Raw genomic sequence first — 18253 nt, 5'->3', positions numbered from 1 at the left:
CCTCATCGGGTCCCAGAAGCCGAATGGCCCTGTCATAGACCTGCTTTTGAAGAAGAAAAGCCCCGGGTGGGAAAACCATGGTGCACAGGGCAAAGCTCTAAATAGCTCTGTCAGTCCTGGAGACTCACAGAGGACAGTCTCTTATGAAAAGAGATGGTTCAAAGCTGCCCGAAGATTTCATTTATAACTGGGTCCCTCAGATCCTTTGAGACTTAGCAGCAGCAGCCACAGACTTAAAGAGGTTGAGAGTTTTTAATACATGCAGCTTGCTGGGGACAGGCTGCCCCTGCAGCTATTAAGAGGTAAAAGGTAAAGATTTACCAGGAATGAGAACCTCAAATCAACAACAAAAACAACAACAACAAAAACACTAAATACAGACACTTTAACTTGAATAGACTCCTTGAAATACTTAAAAAATAGAAAAGAGTCTTCAAACGTTTGTATTTCTTAAGAAGTAATTTAACATTCAGGGAAAAACAAAACACACACCAATTTTAACTGCATTGTTTATCCCATAAAATAAAAAATGACTTCTCCATTTCATTCACTATACAGTTTATACTCCAATTGCCTATATATATATATATATATATATATATATATATATATATATATATATATATATATTTACAGAGAGGAAGGGAGAGGGATAGAGAGCTGGAAACATCGATGAGAGAGAAACATCGACCAGCTGCCTCCTGCACACCCCCTACCGGGGATGTGCCTGCAACCAAGGTACATGCCCTTGACCGGAATCGAACCTGGGACCTTTCAGTCCGCAGACCGATGCTCTATCCACTGAGCCAAACCGGTTTCGGCTATGCTGTGTCTTTTAATCCTTACAACATGGAAGGAATGGCTATTTTTTATTTTTTTATTTTATTTTATTTTATTTTATTTTATTTTATTTTATTTTATTTTTTAAATCACCCTGTCATAAACATATCTGGAAAACACCTTGTCCTGTTCCTGATGGTGACAGTTGGGACTCAGGTTACATTTATCCCTTTCGCCCACGCTGACCACAGCCCAGCACTAGAGACTGAACTATCTCTTTCACCCTCTCCGTCCTGGGAGAATGTGGCTTTGGCCATGAGCTACAGCAGGAGTCTGTTGGGGCCAGGCTTTTAACATCCGTTTGTTATCAAGGGAGCAGTCTTAGCAGAATTCACTTAGAGTCAATAGCCAGTCTTTCCTGACGTTTCCATGGGGACCTGGAGTTTTAGAGCCATTTCAGGGAAGAACATTGGAAAGAAATTGAGGGGCAAAAAATACAGTCACACTGTTCACACACACACACACACACACACACACACACCATTTCTAGGACCAGGGGGCATGGATGAATCACTTCCTCCTCAAGGCCCACAGGGTGCAGAGCTGTGTGTGACTTCCTTGGGGCCAGGTGTGACCTAGTTCCTATGCTCAGAATATAGGAAAAATCAGGTTTGAGTCCTTAGTCCACATTACAGACATGCTTTGGATTGTAACTTGCTGTGTGACCTTGGGGAAGTCACTTAACCTCTCTGGGCCTTGGTTGCCTTATGAAAGTTATTTTGAAAGAGTGCAAATGAGATTGTGTGTGTGTGTGTGTGTGTGTGTGTGAGAGAGAGAGAGAGAGAGAGAGAGAGGTTTTCATAGTATGAAAGATAAAGCATTATGAATAGCTCACACTTACTGTGTGTCTAATGCACTATGCGCCAGATAGCTCTTCTAAGCCCTTTATGGGTGTTAATCCATTCAATCTTCAACAAGTATATAAGGTAGACACTATTCTTCTCCCCCTGTTACAGATGGGAAACCGAGGCACAGGGAGTTAAAGGAACTTGCCCATGGCCATATAGCTAGTGAGGCTGAATTTAAATCCAGGTAATTTCATCTAGAACCATCATTCACCCAGTCCCTCCGCATTCCACAGTCAAATTCCCGTCACTAGAGAGGTGCTCTCTATCGTGGGGTGGGGTGTTCACCTTCCCCATAGCCTGGGCGAAGTGTCCTTCAAAGTTATTCACCCGAAGTATCCTACCTTGTAGCTACTACAAATAATGTTTCTCAGTGAATTTCAAACTTTGCAAACTTAAGATTCATCCAAGAGTTTTTTTGTGTTTTTTGTTTGTTTGTTTGTTTTTTAAGCGGAAGCTTAGGCAACTCCCTGAGATCCTGATCAGTAAGCACACCAGTTGGGCTCAATTGAAGGTAACAGAAGTCACTCTTGCTGCTTGAAGCTAAAGAGGAATTAGTTCAAAGTCAAGGAGAAGGGAAGCAAACACCAGGAGAGGGGTCCTTAGGTGTAGCAGCCAGAGAAGCCTCACTTGGTGCCTTGGACCCATGGCAGCACCATCCCTGGCTTGGAGCACACACGGCATCCTATAGGACAGAACTCCAACATCAGCAGGAAGTGTCTCCCAGCTGGTGCCATACCTCTGCCTTCCATGGGCCATTCATTCCGCCATCCAGAAGATCAGCTCCTCTGGGATAGGGGAACATGGTAAGACCAGAGAGAATCCTGGGGCCCCAGCACATGGACTCGGTTATTTTGCTGTAAATGGATTCATGATCAGAAGAGATGTTGGCTTTGGGAAAAGTTAACACTGTACTAGCATTTAGTTACATGAGTCCCCAATGCCAAATTCCAGAGTCTGTGCCATTCCATTTCAAAGTTTCTTATAACCTGACAGTGGTTATATTTCCAGACAAACACTTCAGCCAATAACCATCCTGCTTGTTCTTTGGTGCTTTTGAATGCCGAGTGAACGAATGATTGTGGAACCTGGTAAGTTCAATGAAGGCTCAAGGACACACAGTCAATCAAGAGATGACAGATCTAGACCACAAGTAGTGTAATTCCTGATCCAATGATTTTCCTACCATCCCACTTGGCTTCCCTATGTGCTACTTTAGGTTTGGGGTTAAATGCCTATCTCCCATGCATAGATTTTTATTAACCTTTCTCCTCGGATATATAATAAAATGCTGAAATCTGGACAATGATAATATCTATGAACTCTCCTGCGCATGTTTGGAGACTGTAGATACTGCTAGACACACATGAGGAAATAGAAAATTGCAATGGAGGCCTTGAAAATGGAATGTATAATTTGGTACAAAACATGCAGTTTAAAAAACATAAATAGGATAGAAGATGCAATAATCCCTTCATAAAATTTAAGCATGCTTATAATAAAGGGAATTAAGAAAATTTAAAAAAATGCAGAAAGAAGTAAAAGAAGAGTTCTCCCATTCCAATACAATCACCATTAGTTTTTGTTTTTCTCTCCATCTAAGTAGTATTTCCTTTATATATCAGAACCCCACCCCCAAATATATGTTGATTTAAACATGTAAAGGATGTGTCTTAAGACATGAAGTTAAGAAACTTTAATTATCTAATTTGGTCAGTTGGTAGGAAAAAATATTCTTCATATTCATCCTTATCTTGCCACATTTGGTTATGGAAGTTATGACAGAGATGTGAATTACAGTCAGATATATTGCTTAGTTTCACTACATTTCTGGGTTCTAAAATGCAGAACAGGAGCAATGATGTCTATGTTATAACACCATTGGAAATGAAGCAATTCTATGGATGCTGATCCCAGGGATCCCCTTTGGAGGGGTCGGAAGCCTCTAAGCAATGGGATCCCCTAATGAGATTGCTGTCCTGGTTTATCACAGTCCCCTGAACTAATCAATGCTTGACAGTCCTGACTCCTAAAGGACATGTGGCTACTGTATTATAGTTCAGTAATTTGAGTTTATATTTAAATTTTCATGGTGCTTAGGACTTAACTGTGGGTGTGACTGAATATGACTGAAGCCATTGGAGAACACTCCTGTGTCCTTTGATGAGGCCCAGCGTGGGCTGTGAATGACTTTCCACAATAGCTCTGCCTGCATCCTGTCAGTTCCACAGAGAAAGAGGCCTCATGCCCTCTCTCTGAGATAGCCTGACTGGGCAGGAAACACACAGATCTCCATTCATGCCATCGCTGTAGGATCCGCTGGAACTTCAGGATGGACTGCTGGCCTACTTGGACCAGATGAGGCAGCGACATCCGAGAAGTGGACAATGACCCTGTGAGGCCTTGTGTAAACCTCCCCCACCCTCCACACTTCAGTTTCCACACGTGAAATTGGCAGAAGTTTTCCTCTGTCTCTAACATATTATGAAATGCTATTGTTAGGAGGTTAACCATAGTGACTCTTAGATGCTACTATGTTATGATTCCTTGGTTTAGGGTCTGAGATCTTATTTTCCATTCTATAAACAGTCATTGAGTAATCATTCTCTACCTCACTTAATCCTACATCCACGCCGGCCCTGCTAAAAGTTGTCTTTCAAAGGCATACTTAATAACTTGCCTAGGCCAATGCTAATTTATGCTTATTTTAGAATGCTGATAACATAACTGGGCAAATTAGAACCTTTCAGCCTTTAATTGGCAGCTTTTTGCATAACTCCATGTGTGTTTCATATAAATCTTGAGAATAGTGTTTGTTTTTTTTCTTTCAAAAACAACCTACACCAGGAGAAGGCACTCTGATTCAAAGTACATACAAAATAATGGAGAATTTTAAAAAGATATCTGCAAGGCCAAAAATGGAAAATGAACTACACAGGAAACAGGTACAGCATAACACCAAACTACAAAGTTTATAATATAAAGGGTTAAAAAATAAATAAAAGCTTAGAGGAAAAGGAAATTGAATTTTCATGATGCAGAGATGAAAAGAACGACAAACTATTATTTTCACCGGGAGGGGAAAAAGCTTTGAAATGTAAAAAGGTTCATAAGGCAAAAATACTTTCCTACATGATAGAGGATTCAACCAAGCACACAAGGGAATTGCAATGTTGCTTTTCCAAAAAGATTCCAGATTTAAGAATGGAAACAGGAAGATAAATTCCAGATTTACCAGAAAAGAGCAAAGAGGTGGTTGTATTGGGATTATAATGCCTTTTCTTGATATTAAAATGATATAATATGAGATATATATATATATATATATATATATATATATATATATATATATCTGTGTGTGTGTGTGTGTGTGTGTATATATATATATATTTGTATGATATATATGTATTTTCCCTTTACTTAGAGATTATTTTCTTGTATGTGAATGAACAGATAATCAATCCAATTGATCTTGGTGTTCAGTTTTAAATATTATATAAAATGAATAGTTATGGCTATGACTGGTCAATAAGTAAATAAAACTAATAGTTCCAGCACATTCGTTCCCTTTATTGAAATAATAATGCTACAGAGATATTTTTAAAGTCTTTGAAGGGGTTTCTACTCCTGTATTTCAATTTTGCGGGAATTATGTTTTGCTTATAAATCACAGTTAAAATGTTGCTATGTCATTTATAAACTCAATTATATTGGGTCTTCCAATTTTTAAAAAACTTCAGTTTTAAAAATTAGTACTGCATAGTGAATTTACATTCAAGTACAAGATAAGGAAAAATGTGAGGGCAGTGAATTCATATTCCTTCAGTTTATATAGACTCACAAAATTGGACTGAATGATTATCTGATGAATTCTGGGGGTTATGAAATTCAACTCAAACCTAAATCAGACATCTGAATGACTATCTGTGCAAGGCAGAACAATGGTATTTATTAATGACATTAATCCCTGGAAATGATGAATATATTACATGGCAAAGGGGGTTAAGTTAGCAGACGACATTTGGTTGCTAATCAGTTGAGTTTAAAATAGAAAAATGACCCTAGATTAAACAGGTGGGCCTACTGTGATGACAACGGTCCCTAATCATGGCACAGGGAAGCAGAAGAGAAATAGAGAAAAGACTCGGTCCGTCATGCTGGCTTTGAAGATTGAAGGGAGTCATGAGCCAAGGACACAGGGCAGCCTCCAGAAACTAGAAAAGAAAGGCAAGGAACTGATTTCTCCTCTACAGTCTCCAGAAGGAATATATCCCTGCCTACACCTTGACGTTAGCTCAGTGAGACCCATTTCTGACTTCTCACCTCCAGACCTATACAATAATACATCTGTGTGGGTTCTTTTTTAAACTACTAGGTTTGTGGCAACTTGTTTACATAAACAATAGAAGATTAATACAGTAATCATGTAGTGAATGGTCATGCCTGCACTTGCTTAATTATGATCCAGATTGAGAAGGAGAAGCAATTGTCCCTAATAAATACATATTGATTCCTCTATCACCTTGAAACTTCATTAGCAAGATAAATTGCTACTCTTTCTTACAAAGGAAATAAATAAAATATTAGAAAAGAAGTATGTTAATGTTCTTTGTATTGCATTATGTTAATAATCATATATGAAAAAATATATATATATATTGTCTAAAGCAGTGGTCGGCAAACTCATAAGTCAATAGAGCCAAATATCAACAGTACAACGATTGAAATTTTTTTTTGAGAGCCAAATTTTTTAAACTTAAACTTCTTCTAACGCCACTTCTTCAAAATAGACTCGCCCAGGCCGAGGTATTTTGTGGAAGAGCCACACTCAAGGGGCCAAAGAGCCGCATGTGGCTCGCGAGCCGCGGTTTGCCGACCACTGGTCTAAAGCATACCTGAGAACATTTCTAAAGTCTTTAAACATGACTTTGATTAATATCTACTGAATAAGAAACAATAAAAAAGAAAGAAAAGAAATAACTGTCTTAAAGTGGTGAGTGATCCACCAATGGGGATCATCAACCAAAGGAGCTAGCCCGGATGTGGCACATGGTCTTCCTAATACAGAGGAAAATATTGACAGTGAAAGTGTTGGCAGGGGGGTATTTTTAAGTAGCCCTCAACAGATGAGTAAAATATCAGCATGATTTAAGAAGAAAGGGAACCAATAAGAAGCTGCTTAAAATCATCATTACAAAACTACATGATTGTTCACTGAGTGTTTACAAATGATCAAAACTGCCTGGCCGGCATGGCTCAATGGTTGAGCAACAACCTATAAAACAGGAGTTCACAATTGGATTCCAGGTCAGGGCACATGCCCAGGTTGCGGGCTCGATCCCCAGTGCGGGGCATGCAGGAGGCAGCTGATGAATGAGCCTCTTTCATCATTGATGTTTCTATCTCTCTCTCCCTCACCCTTCCTCTCTGAAATCAATAAAAAAAAATCAATATTTATTTAAAAACTGATCAAAATTGCAATTACAGTTGACCCTTGAACAACACGGAGGTTAGGGGAGCCAATTCCCTGCAGGGTTGAAATTTGTGTATAACTTTGACTTCCCTAAAACTACTAATAGCCTACTGATGACCAGAAGCCTTACTGATAACATAGACAGTCGATTGATACATATTTTACATGTTGTATGTATTACATACTGTATCCTTATAATAAAGTAAGCTAGAGAAAGATGTAAATAAGAAAATCATGACATATGTACTACTATTTGTAATACTTTAAACAATAAAAAATAAAATCATAAGTCAGAGAAAAATGTATATACAGTAATGTACATATTTATTTTAAAAATCCATGTAAAGTGGATCCACATTGTTCAAACTTGTGTTATTCAAGGGTCAACAGCATTGAGTTCAGAACTCTTATTTATATGTCAGACTCCTCCTTTTCCTTTTTTTACAATAGCTGGAAGAAATTACTATGTAATATTGGTCCCTTGAAAATACTATTAACAAATTAAACTATAGTAAATTTCTCAAAATTCAAACCAAAGTGCTCAGTATTAAAAAAACAAACAACAAAACAAAACAAAAACCATCCCTCCAAGTCAAATGCAGTATGTTCAGTGTATTTTTTTGTAGCAGCAAATACCTTTCAGGTGCTGCCCAAGTAACCTACCTTCTCTTTTTTTAAGCAACAGATGGAATGTTATAAAATTACCTGATGATTGTACTGTACTAGTATGTATGAGTTCATAGGATAGTAGTGATCTTTATACAAAATGAAATGTTTTCAAAGAAGAAAAAAGCCACTATAGTTATGTCCCATCTTATTTCCTATGCCTGATTATCTCCTATCCTCACCACAGAGTACCCAAGGGACCTGGTAGCCCAGGAGATTAAATACTAGATGGCCAAACATTCTTCAGAACCCAGATCTGTTGTCCATGTCCACAATGCATATCAACTGCGGGGCAAGATGCTGACACCTTGGAGGGGCCATTTTGATAGGATGAGGTTCTCTATTTGCTTAGAGTACCCACAAAGTGGTCAAATCCTATTCCTTCCAAACCAACATTCCTGCTCTTTTCTATATTTCTCAGAACCAACTCCACACCAAAGCAGGTTGTGAGGAGCAATTATTTCTCACATTGGCCACGAGCTGAAATTAACTTCATGGTGATGAACCAAGAGTCTTCCCTGATCCTTAGAAACGGTGTGAATAACTCTGTGAATAATTTGCAAAGCACTGGTCAGTCTACAATTGTCTAACATCTCCCATGTCCTCCACTTCAGTTTTATATATTAGGGACTTTGAGGGCTTTAGAATCCCTGTTAAGATGATAATACTTCTAGGACAGTCAATTGAGGGCTCTAGCACAAAAATAATTAAGGACACAAGACTGATCTGGAACTGGGTACCACCAAGGCAGGCAAATAGAATTTACAAAGCCAAAATCTTGACCTTGAAATATAATTTGGTACCTATCTTATTTCAGAGGTGTAATTTATTGAAAACCTCTTCAGAGGTGTAATTTATTGAAAACCTCACTGGTTCTGTATTTGACTATTCCCCAAAAGGAAAGCTGATAACCTACACTTAGCATTCTCAAGAGACTAAATCAATATCATTAAACAGGAAGTATATAAGATTATATATGTGAGTTTTTTCCCAAGTAAACAACCAAACATAATATAATAAACTCCAAAATTAAAGCATATAGGGAGTTAAAATGTTATCTCTGAATTTTGGCATGCTCTATTATTGGAGAAAAATGTTTAAGAAATCTCTTCTGCAAGATCAGAACAGCATAATACATTTTTTTTTTACTGCACACTAAATGATAAACTTACATCAGAATTAAATCTCAACTGGCAAATGTTGCATGATATGATTTGCTTTCTTCGATGAGGAAGAGGAACCCCGAATGTATGATTTATTACAGCTTTCTGAATCGGGTCCATCTGTAATGAGAAAAAAAATACAACAAATAGAAATAAAGCTTGTCAGTTCCATTGGAATGTTGCCTACTTCATTAAAGAGCCAATCTGTACAGCTTCAATCTACTGCTCACATTATAAAAAGCATTTTTTTTTTAAGAAATGGCATTTCTACTTTGTCGAAAAATAGAAAACAATAAACTCAAAGCTCACTATGATAAGGGAATAATAAATGCATCCATTAGAGTATGCATACTAACTGTTTTTCTCATTTAGGATCAACAATTGTCTCAGTTTGATAATCCTAAAATATAATTAAAGGTTTATCAAAACTCAAGTTATTATAAATGCCACCAATCTTACACAGAATTGTGTCTGCACCCTTGGCCTAAATGGACTTCAAAATAGACTTGGTCAGAGGATCAGCTCTAAAAATAAATGATGCACCATTATCCAACATTAACCTTATGCTATGTTTTGTATCTTTTCTACTTTAAGAATATAGTATACAATTCCTGCTTTCTAAGAATTCAAATGTATAGAACTATCAATGCATTCAATAACAATTTATTGATTCCCTAATAAATACTGATATCCTATGGATTTATTATTTGAGGTTCAAAGAGTTTGGCCACATACCAGTTATCTCTCTCCACCCCATTTCCCAGGACAGGACAAGTGATACCAAATACATAATATCAATAATCCAGCTTTAATAAAATATAATGTCTCCTCATCAAGCTCTGTCCTACAGTCCACGTTAGTGGTTCTCAACTGTTCTCAACTGTTAGAGTCAGGTAAAATTTCTGATCTGCTTCTTAATATATGTACAACTTCTTTGCTAATCTGTGTTTATTAAGGTTGTTATGAGGTTTAAAAGTGATAATTCATGAAATTAACTTAGCACAGTCAGTGCTGGGCACATTTAGAAGTCCATAAATGTTGGCTATTACAGATTCTCCATTGCAGCTCATGTGAGATAAGGTTAACATGAGCCTCACACTCCTTTAGTCATTGTTGGCATACCATCCATATTTCATGTGGAAAAAAAAAATTTCAAAATGATTAAAATGTCACATATGTAGCCATGACTTCTGGTGAATGCTTGTAAACTTTGGAACTCTTTTTTAAAAATGGCATTTAAAAAAAATAAATATGCTTATTTATTTTTAGAGAGGGGAAGGGATAGAGAAATATTGATCTGTTGCCCACAGTACCCACCCCAGATGTGGACCAAACCCACAATCTAGGTATGTGCCTTGACTGGGAATTGAACCCGTGACCTCAAACCGACGATGTACAGTATAACACTCCAGCCAACTGAACCAGACCGGCCAGGGATGGAACTCTTAACTATCATCAGATACAAAGTTCTTATGAGAGTGATCCCAATGGGTTGAAATATTTCAGACATGACTTGACAGACACACATCAAAATTAAGAATGGGCCTGTGTCCAGCCAGGGCTGGGTCCCCGTGGGTGAGACCCACCACCGCACTGGGGACCTGGACCCCACCCCCAGGCCCAAGAGCCAAGTGCTGGTGGGCGGGCTGGCACCTGGCTTGAGCCATGGGCGGCACTCTTGTATATACAGCTGGCGCTGGGGGCAGGTCCCCCTTTGCAGAGCCTGAGTCTGAGGACACCTGGCTGTGCCGGAGGCTGAGGAAGGGCGAGAGTAGCCGGGCTCTAACAATGTCTGATATCCATAGAGTGACCATTAAAGCTGACCCTCCGCTAAAAAAAAAAAAAGAAGAATGGGCCTGTGAAATAATGCTCTAATAGTCACCTGTGATACACTGCAGTTTGTTAACTACCCTAAACAAGTCATTGACAAATCCCACCTCCTCTTGTGTATTTCAAATCATCAGAACCAGTTGACTCATCAGCTCTCCTCACTGGTAGGTAGGAGGAAGTTCCTGTCTATATTTACAACTCCTATTAGGTTATCTAGGTACTCTTACTGTACTTTTCTAAATAGCAACAATAGAAATAATAGCACTCAGCATTTATTCAGTGCCTTCTATATACTAAGTCCTAGGCAAGGTAGTTTATATATTAAACTAGAGGCCTGTTGCACGAAGATTCGTGCAATAGGCCTTCCTTCCCCTGGCTTCCGGCACTGGTTTTCCTCCGGAACCCAGGAACCAGGCCTTCACTCTGGCCAGAACCTTCAGTCTTCACTCTGCATCTGCGTATGCAAATAACCCACCATCTTTGTTGGGTTAATTTGCATACACACTCCTGATTGGCTGGTGGGTGTCTCGGAGGTATGGCCAATTTGCATCTTTCTCTTTTATTAGTGTAGATAGTTACAATGATAAAAACAAAACAAAACAAAAAGCCATGGGTGTAACCGTATTTATCTTCCACAGTCACTTTAAATGTTTTTATCTGATGTGAATCCTTGCCCAGATTCTGGATGAGACTCAGCTATGTGATTTTTCTGGTCACTTCCAGTATGAACAAATTCTAGCATCTTCTCCCACCCCTTAACTAGTGACTTCAAACATATTTTCTTTTTAACCAGTTTTATTTAGATATAATTTACATACAATAACATTCACCAATGCTAACTTGTAGAATTGGCTGAGATTTTACCAATACGTACAGTAATACTAATTATCACATAGGGAATTTCATTACCTGGAAAGGTTCCCTTCTGCTCCTCTGTGGTCAATCCCTTTCTCTCACCCAAGTCTTTGAAACCACTGTTTTGCTTTCTGTCACTATATTTTTGCCTTTTCTCAAAGTTCATATAAAGGGAATTGTACAATAAGTCGTCTTTTGTGTCTGGCATCTTTCATTAAGGATAATGCTTTCAAGAATCAACCATGTTGCTGTATGTATCAGTAGCTTATTCCTTGTTATTGCTGAGTGGTATTTCTTTATATGGAAATACCACAATGTGCTTATCCATTTGTCAGCTGATGAACATTTGAATTGTTTCCGGTGAATTCCACAATCTTTTCAAGTCTCAATACATATCTAAAGCTCATTCCTAAATTCAGTTCATCAATTTAATACAAACATTAAAATTAATTCAAAGTTATAGTCTCTTTTCCACAAATTGAACCTATTGTCAAATAGTAGTTTGAAAGCCAATAGGAAATGGTACAGGATTTCTTCCTCCCAACCCCCCCATTCACACACACACACACACACACACACACACACACACACACACATCATCCAACTAAGCTTCCAAACCTCTGTCAACCCATATCACCCCTATTTTTTCAGACCCTAAATTGATAGTGGGCAGAGCCTGAGAAAGCCAACAGCCACACAGATGTGTGACTCTAGGCTGTTTCAATAGTCTTCATTCTACTTTTCAAGATCCCTCTATATTACCTTAAACATGCCATCACAATGCTGCCATGACAACAAATATGGAGACCACTGGGGGCTAATTTCCCTTTTTAGCCAACAGGTAAAGAAAATAAAATGCAGAAAGAGGTCACTGACTTAGAGGTAGTTACCTCATCATTTTCTGTACATAAATGAGGCCCATTTCTACCAGGGAATAAGGTGAATTATGCCTATAACCCACTTGGGAATGCTGAAGTCCACTTATAATAATACTATGAAATAAAAATGAACTACACATTTACATTAAATATGCTCTCTGAAATGTAATACAGAGTTTTTATCATATATTGGCGAGCAGCATATTATTTTGATCTTTCAGTAGCACTGCGGAAGCAGTGACTACATTCATTCCAAGTTTGTGTGGGAGGCATTTTGGAACTAGACACCATGCAAATGTGGCATATTCTCCAGGTTTAATTCTTTTGTTTGAATTGAATGATGATCTGATCACTGTGACTATAAAAGCAAATTTCACAATGCAAAGTCCTGTATTCTTCTTCGGAGACAATTTCATTTCCCAATGTACTGGAAAAAAAGGCTTCTAACTAAGTTATATTTTAAAGATAAATTCACAAACTAGAGTTACACCAATACAAGTATTTATCTTTTATCATTTTAGGAATCTCGTGCAACAAAATGTTAAGTTTAATGCTTTCATTAATTAACATAAATCATATCATATTCACCTCTCTATAAATATATGTAAAACCATTTACAACTAAAATTTTTGAAGGGGCAAAATATAAATAATAAGTTCTGTTGTTAAATAGTTAATTAAATGAATCTATATGGTATGTAACTAAAAATAATGTCTACTATCAACTCAGGGACACACACACAGCCACTTTGATCATTTTGTTTAAACATACCATTATTTATCATTATGATCAAATATTTTGTTCAAAAACAAAGTCATATATGTTGGTCCCCCCATGAACAAAATAGGAGTCATCTGTCAAAACAATCATACCTTACTATGCGTATGCACATTATCATTAGTTTTTCTACAAAACCAGTCTCTAGATATGCCAATACTAATTGTAGACAAGAATAAAGGGAGAGTGTCAAAATAAGTTGTAGGAAACCTACGTATAACAACCTGAACATTCACAGTGCACAATAAAATATTAAGTTATCTGAGATGCCTCACAATAAAAAATGTTTTAAGTAAATAATTCAAGTAATATAACTAGAGCGCTCATTGTTTTCTTTGTTTTTAAATTTAGCATCACTGGTTCTATGCATGCAGTTTAGAATATAGATAATCTGAAAAATGAAATCATTATAAAAATAAGAATAAAATGTACAGCCTTATATTAGTTTAGTGCCTTTACTTTTCAGTAGAAAAGTAAAGGCACTAAACTAAAAATGTAATACATAGAAATCAGATCCATAAAAGCTTTGATACATTTCACCTGTTCCATGCTGCACTGAATTAAAAACTGACAGAAATATACATGATATTTTAATCCATATTTAAGTAATTTCTAAAGTGGGAGATTTTGAAAGCTAAGTTCTCTAAATACAATACCTAATCTCCCAAAGCAAACAAACAAACAAAAGCAAAGAATGATTCTGTACCTATTAATATGTTTACCCAAACCCCAGACAAAAAATCAATTTCAAACTCAGCCTATGGCCTTATTTAAAGCCAAATGAATATGTTATTCTAGATTTCAGGCTTAAGGATCTTTGCATTTTTATCTAGGCCCTGCTTTTCCTTCCCCTCCCTTCTGGGCATTCTGCTAAATTGATTTGTAAATAAGTGTGCAAGGCACAGCCTCAGGTAGAGCAGCCACAGCTCAAGGTTCCCTTCTCTAAGATGTCTGCTTTATTATCAGAGAGGACCTGGCTTAACCCTGAGTTCACATTTCCCGCTCTAAAAGAACTCCTCTCTTTAGGTTCCTATTATTATTGTGGTTTTCAGTTTTAAATTCCAATAATAAAAACTTAAATGGCAAGAAGTTTAGAAATCCAGAAATATAAAGGTTATCTCTTCCAGCTGGCATTTCTACGTAACAGTGGCAAGTAACAACTCTAAAGGTTATACTTGAGGGCACTTAAAGTTTTTTGGTGTGTTTTTTTTTTTAAATGCTTATAAGCATCATTTCTATCTTAGAAACTTACTGAGGAGCTCTCATTGCCCCTTGCTTAAAATCATACTAGTAAGTGCTGTGATATTTGTGACCCGTTAGTATTAAGTGGCACTCAGTAGAGACCCTGGTAGATTTAGTACTTCAACTATTAATTAGGAAAATTTGTGTTTATATGATTTACATGCACACATTAGAAAACACTAATGAAACATCCTATATAATAAAAGGCTAATATGCAAATCGACCGAATTGTGGAAAGACCTGTAGCTATGATGAGCACTGATTAGCAGGGGGGCAGATGCTCAACGCAGGAGCTGCCCCCTGGTGGTCAGTGTTCTCCCACAGGAGGAGCGCTGCTCAGCCAAAAACCGGGCTCAGGGCTGGTGAGTGCAGTGGTGGTAGCGGGAGCCTCTCCAGCCTCCGCTGCAGCACTAAGGATGTCCGACTGACAGCTTAGGCCCGCTCCAAATAATCTCATTCCTGCAGCAAATTTATCCATTTGAAAAATTTTGAATTTTTGTCATTTTTAATTTTTTATATGGATTTGTAACTTACATACAAAAAAGTATACACAACTTAAGTGTATCCTTAGTTGCATTTTAACATGTGCATAGTCTCATGTTATCACCATCCCAAAAAAGATATAGGATATGTTCTGTAATCTAGATATTCCCTGGTCCTGCTCTTGCCCAGTCAATACCCTCCAATGATCACTACCATTGTAAGAATATCAAAAGGGATTTTTTTTTCTGCTTTTGTACATCATAAAATGTAATTTGCACAGTATGCATTCTTGGGTGTATGGCTTCTTTCATTCAGCATTGTGTTTGTGAGTATTTTTGTCCATTGTCAGTGCTCTATAGTATTCTATTGCATGATCATACCAGGACTATTTGCCAACTCTACAGTTGATGGAGATCTGGGTTTTCCGTTTGAATCTATTATGAGTAAAATTACTATAACTATTTCTGAGTATGGGTTTTGTTGGACATAGCAGTCATTTCTCTGAGGTATATAACTAAATTAAATGTCTAGGTAGGGTATGCTTTAATAGATACTATCACAGAGTTTTGCAAAATGGTTGTTATAATGCTGCAATGAAATTCTGGCATTAACTACCTGGAGTTAGTGCAGTCTCCACAGGTCACGTCCACAGTCTCCAACAAGACTGTCCTCACTTTAGAATCTAGCCACAAGTTCAGATTCTCCAAGTCACCTGTACTTCAGACAAACTGCCAATTTGAGGGTTTTCATGACTCCTAAAGGTTCAGTAACTTGCTAGAATGACTAACAGAACCCAAGCACAATTACAGTTTTATTATAAAGGCTACAAATCAGAACCAGACAAATGAAGAGACCAATAGGGTGAGGTCTGGAAAAATCCAGAATGTGAAGCTTCCATATCCTTTCCCCACAGAATCAAGACATCTTACCAGGATGTATTACAGTCCCGACATCTTCCCAACCAAGAAGTTCACCCAAGCCTTGCTGTCCAGAGTTTCTATTAGGGGTTTTATGACATAGGCATGATTGATTGATTAATTGGCCACATGACTGACCTCAATCTTCAGCTCCTTTCCCATCCCTGGAGGTCATAAGGACATTTTCTACTCTAAGCCCTACCCTCTAATCACTAGTGACTGGCCCCCATCCTGAGGCATTCGTTAGCATAAACTCAGGCATAATCCAAGACATGATCATGATCCATGATCCAACAAAGACACTCTTATCTCTCAGGAAACTCCAAGATTTCAGAGGTTACCTCCCAGAAACTGAGAATGAAGAGTGTCAAATTCTTTATTATACAACAGTTGTGTATACTTATACTTCTGAATGCATAATTTTACATAGCTCTAAGCATAAAACAGAATATTTTCCTTTTCTTCCATTTAACAGTGTATTGGAAGTATATTTTATTTAACTTCAGGTTTATATTTACCAATTAAATGGTAGCATACTGCTTCACAAAATGATTGTACCACCATTTACTGAGCCATTTCTCTGTCACTACATACTGAGCTTGTCACAATGTTAAATTGCACTGCACACATCATCTTTTTGGGTGTAACTTTTTTCTAAGAACCATAGCATCTTACAGCTGGGAAAAAAATCCCAGTGATCATATTTTCCCTCTCATTCTATTGACAAGGCCACGAAAGCCCAAAGAGATGAATTATTCTACTAAAAAAAAATGGGCAAGAAACCAACTCACCACTTCCTAGTTCTAGGTTCTTGCCACTATAACATATGACACTAAGACTGACCCTTCTCTTATTAGAGTAGCAAATGGTTAAGATCTACTCTAAAATCTGTCTTCTTTTCTTTGCTAGCTGTTTTATTTTCATGTTTCTATGCCTCTCTAAAGTGGAGTGATAATCACTGTTGGGTTGTGGTGAATAGTGAAATATATACAATGTACAAAGATCCCAGCACTGTGTCTGACATAGAGAGCACTAAAAACTGCAAGTGTGCCTGCTATTATTATTTCATAACAATAATAGTAAACATCACCATTCCTTTTCAGAGGCAGAAAACAATAACTAATTTCAGGTGAGTGCTTAGATGTGTGAGGCAGGCCTGGGTCCCATTGTTTTTTTTCTACCCAGCAATTAGCATAATGGCTCAGACATATCAAAGACTTAACAGATGTTTGCTGAGCGGCTAAATAAATCAAAGCCCCAAATCAAAACCTAATAGTGTCTGAGTGGTATTAACAATAGCAGTGGGAAAATCTGGTCTACAAGGAATCTTTAGGCCTAGGAGGTGAAGAGAGCTTATTAGAACCAAAGGCAAGTAGGAAATGACTCCAGGATCCAATATGGGACAAAGAATATAGAGACTGGGAGTAAAATCTATAACTGCAAGCCTCCAAGCAGTATTTTCATATTATCTATGGTCATCTAAGCAAATGGTTGATGGACTCTCCTTACCCTTTATATGCCAACATCAGAACATTTTCCACCAGGTATCTTCTTTTTTCCCCCCTTTATTGATTAAGGTATTCAATATGGGCCATTATACCCTCTTTGCCCCCACCACCCCAGTCCCCCAACTCATGCCCTCACCCTCCTGCTGTCTGTGTCCATTGATTATGCTTATAAGCATACATACAAGTCCTTTGGTTGATCTCTCCCCTTTACCCCCACCCTCAAAGGCTAACAGACACACTGTTCCCCTGATCAGTTAAAGAGAAGTCTATCTTGTTCATAAAACCAGTGCTTGAGCTTAAATATGCAAAGGCATTTGAATGCTCACCAAGTAGTCAGGACGTGTCCACGTGTAAGAGACATTTCATTGCTGGTAGCTTTCTGCCATGGCTATTTCCCCTAATGTTCTATGAGGTGGATAATCAAGTGAAACACAGAAAGTTCAAAGTGAAGGATGGATAAGCTTGAGGGAATCTTAAGACAGCATTTTCTTAGAATGATTTATGCATTCAAGGAAAGTGCATGTAACCAAGGTATTGAGGCCCTGTCGGGGATTGCCCACAGATACCTACACTCCAAGTTTTTGTGTGAATAGATAGAATTGTCACCAACACAATTTCTCAGTCATGGAAATTTAATCCTTATGCCCCCTTTGCCCCCCTGCCCTAAACACACACTTTTAGAAATCATCTATTTGTGATTATTTTCAGTGGGTAGGGACTATGTTTCACCTTGGCTCATATCCCTAGTGGTTCTCATTCCTTCCCCTGATCCAGTG

The 18253-nt window shown here is 37.8% G+C and overlaps 1 protein-coding gene across 1 annotated transcript in view; it reads right to left on the bottom strand.

Annotated features, from left to right (window-relative positions):
* ZNF385D (zinc finger protein 385D) overlaps positions 1 to 18253 on the bottom strand; it is a gene marked incomplete at its 5' end in the record, with an annotated part of 281502 nt that overhangs the window by 111838 nt on the left and 151411 nt on the right. Inside the window, one exon of the mRNA XM_079795585.1 lies at positions 8997 to 9107. Coding sequence (XP_079651711.1) covers positions 8997 to 9107 — 111 coding nt within the window. The remainder of the gene's footprint in view (positions 1 to 8996; positions 9108 to 18253) is intronic.

Source organism: Cnephaeus nilssonii, assembly GCF_951640355.1.
Source record: "Cnephaeus nilssonii genome assembly, chromosome: 17".
Taxonomy (NCBI): domain Eukaryota; kingdom Metazoa; phylum Chordata; class Mammalia; order Chiroptera; family Vespertilionidae; genus Cnephaeus; species Cnephaeus nilssonii.
The sequence above is the reverse complement of the archived record's forward strand: the minus strand, read 5'-3'. Positions and strand labels throughout refer to the sequence as shown.